Source organism: Echinops telfairi, unplaced genomic scaffold (assembly GCF_000313985.2).
Source record: "Echinops telfairi isolate 266 unplaced genomic scaffold, ASM31398v2 ScPeMD7_23;HRSCAF=83, whole genome shotgun sequence".
Taxonomy (NCBI): Eukaryota; Metazoa; Chordata; class Mammalia; order Afrosoricida; family Tenrecidae; genus Echinops; species Echinops telfairi.
This window is the reverse complement of record NW_022103920.1, coordinates 10,674,133-10,675,570: the sequence shown is the minus strand read 5'-3', so window position 1 is coordinate 10,675,570 and position 1,438 is coordinate 10,674,133. Positions and strand designations below refer to the sequence as shown.

Below are 1,438 nucleotides of genomic sequence, written 5' to 3'. Positions count from 1 at the left end.
TTTCTGTTGTTCTGTTGTGGTTGTTATCAATCGTTGTGATTGGTTCCCCCTATGTCCCCCTTCTCCCCAAATGTAGATCTTTACTGGAGTAGAAAACCTCTTCTGTCTCCTGAGGAGCTATTGATGGTTTAGAACTGCTGACCTCGTGGTTAGCGGCTCAACGAGTAACCCACTGTGCCACCGGTGCTCCTCTCAAAATAAAACCACTATTACATGCTATGAAGAACTCTGGTGGCAGAGTGGGTTATGAGCTGGACTGCTAACCACAAGAGCAACAGTTCAAATCCACCAGATATCCCATTCTTGAAAAATGAGGCTTTCTTCTCCCTTAAAAAAGGCTAGTCTCAGAAGCCCATAGGCGCCGTTCTCCTCTGTCCCATAGGGTCTCTGTGAGTTGGAATCAACTCAGTGATGGTGGTGATATTGGTAGTGGTGAATGTGATGATTAGGGGTGGTGGTGGTGTTTTCTGACCGAGTTGTCAGAAAAAGAAACAACTGAATAAACCCTCTGGGCTTGACTAATGAGAGAGGAAGGGAGACTGGAGGTCAGTCTTGAAGGATGGATGGAGCTCGGGGCGTAGTCTGCAGACTCAGGCAGGAAGAGAAGGTAGATGTTCTAGGAAAAAGTAGAATCTCTGTAGGAGGCAAAGACCAACGTGGCCAGATAACGGGACAGAAGGAACCTTGCAGAGTCTTGGAATACGGTTACGAACATCCTTGGAGTCTGGTCATGGGAGGCTAGGGCCTTTCGGCTTTACCTCTAGTCAGTAGGAATGTACTGCAGAATTTTTAAAATGTATATTAGTAGTAATATGAAAAGATGAGCAGAGAGAGAGATGGAGAGCTAGAATTAAGAAACCCCCTTTCCTTGGCTATTTAAACCTGTAAAGGCATCGCTGCACTTATAGGAGGAAAAGGCAGAGGGGGAAACTTAGAGGCCTATTCTTTTTCTTCTTGGCAGATTGATGGAGAAGCGGGAGGTGATCCTGTACTGTGACCTGCATGGGCACAGCAGGAAGGAGAACATCTTCATGTACGGCTGTGACGGGAGCAACAGGTCAAAGGCACAGTATTTACAGCAGCGAATCTTTCCACTTATGCTGAGCAAGAACTGCCCAGATAAAGTAAGCAGCTTTAAAGACTGTTGGGGGAGGGAGGGCAAACAAGAGGAGCTCATACCAAGGGCTCAAGTAGAAAGACACGGTTTTGAAAAGGATGATGGCAACGTATGGGCGAATGTGCGTGACCCAATGGATATATGGATCGATAGAAGAGCTGGAAGAGCCCCAATAAAATGATTTGTATATATTTAAAAAGGCATTTGAAATCCGAAAAAAGAACCGATTACAGGGAACTGTGTGTGACCTCCTCCCTGGGGGACAGACAACCGAAAAGTGGGTGAAGGGAGACGTCGGACAGGGCAAGATATGACAAAATA

At 46.2% G+C, this 1,438-nt stretch overlaps 1 protein-coding gene across 1 annotated transcript in view; it reads left to right on the top strand.

Annotated features, from left to right (window-relative positions):
- Positions 1–1,438, top strand: part of AGBL3 (AGBL carboxypeptidase 3) — a 74,508-nt gene that overhangs the window by 32,610 nt on the left and 40,460 nt on the right. Inside the window, exon 7 of the mRNA XM_004707895.1 lies at positions 962–1,124. Coding sequence (XP_004707952.1) covers positions 962–1,124 — 163 coding nt within the window. The remainder of the gene's footprint in view (positions 1–961; positions 1,125–1,438) is intronic.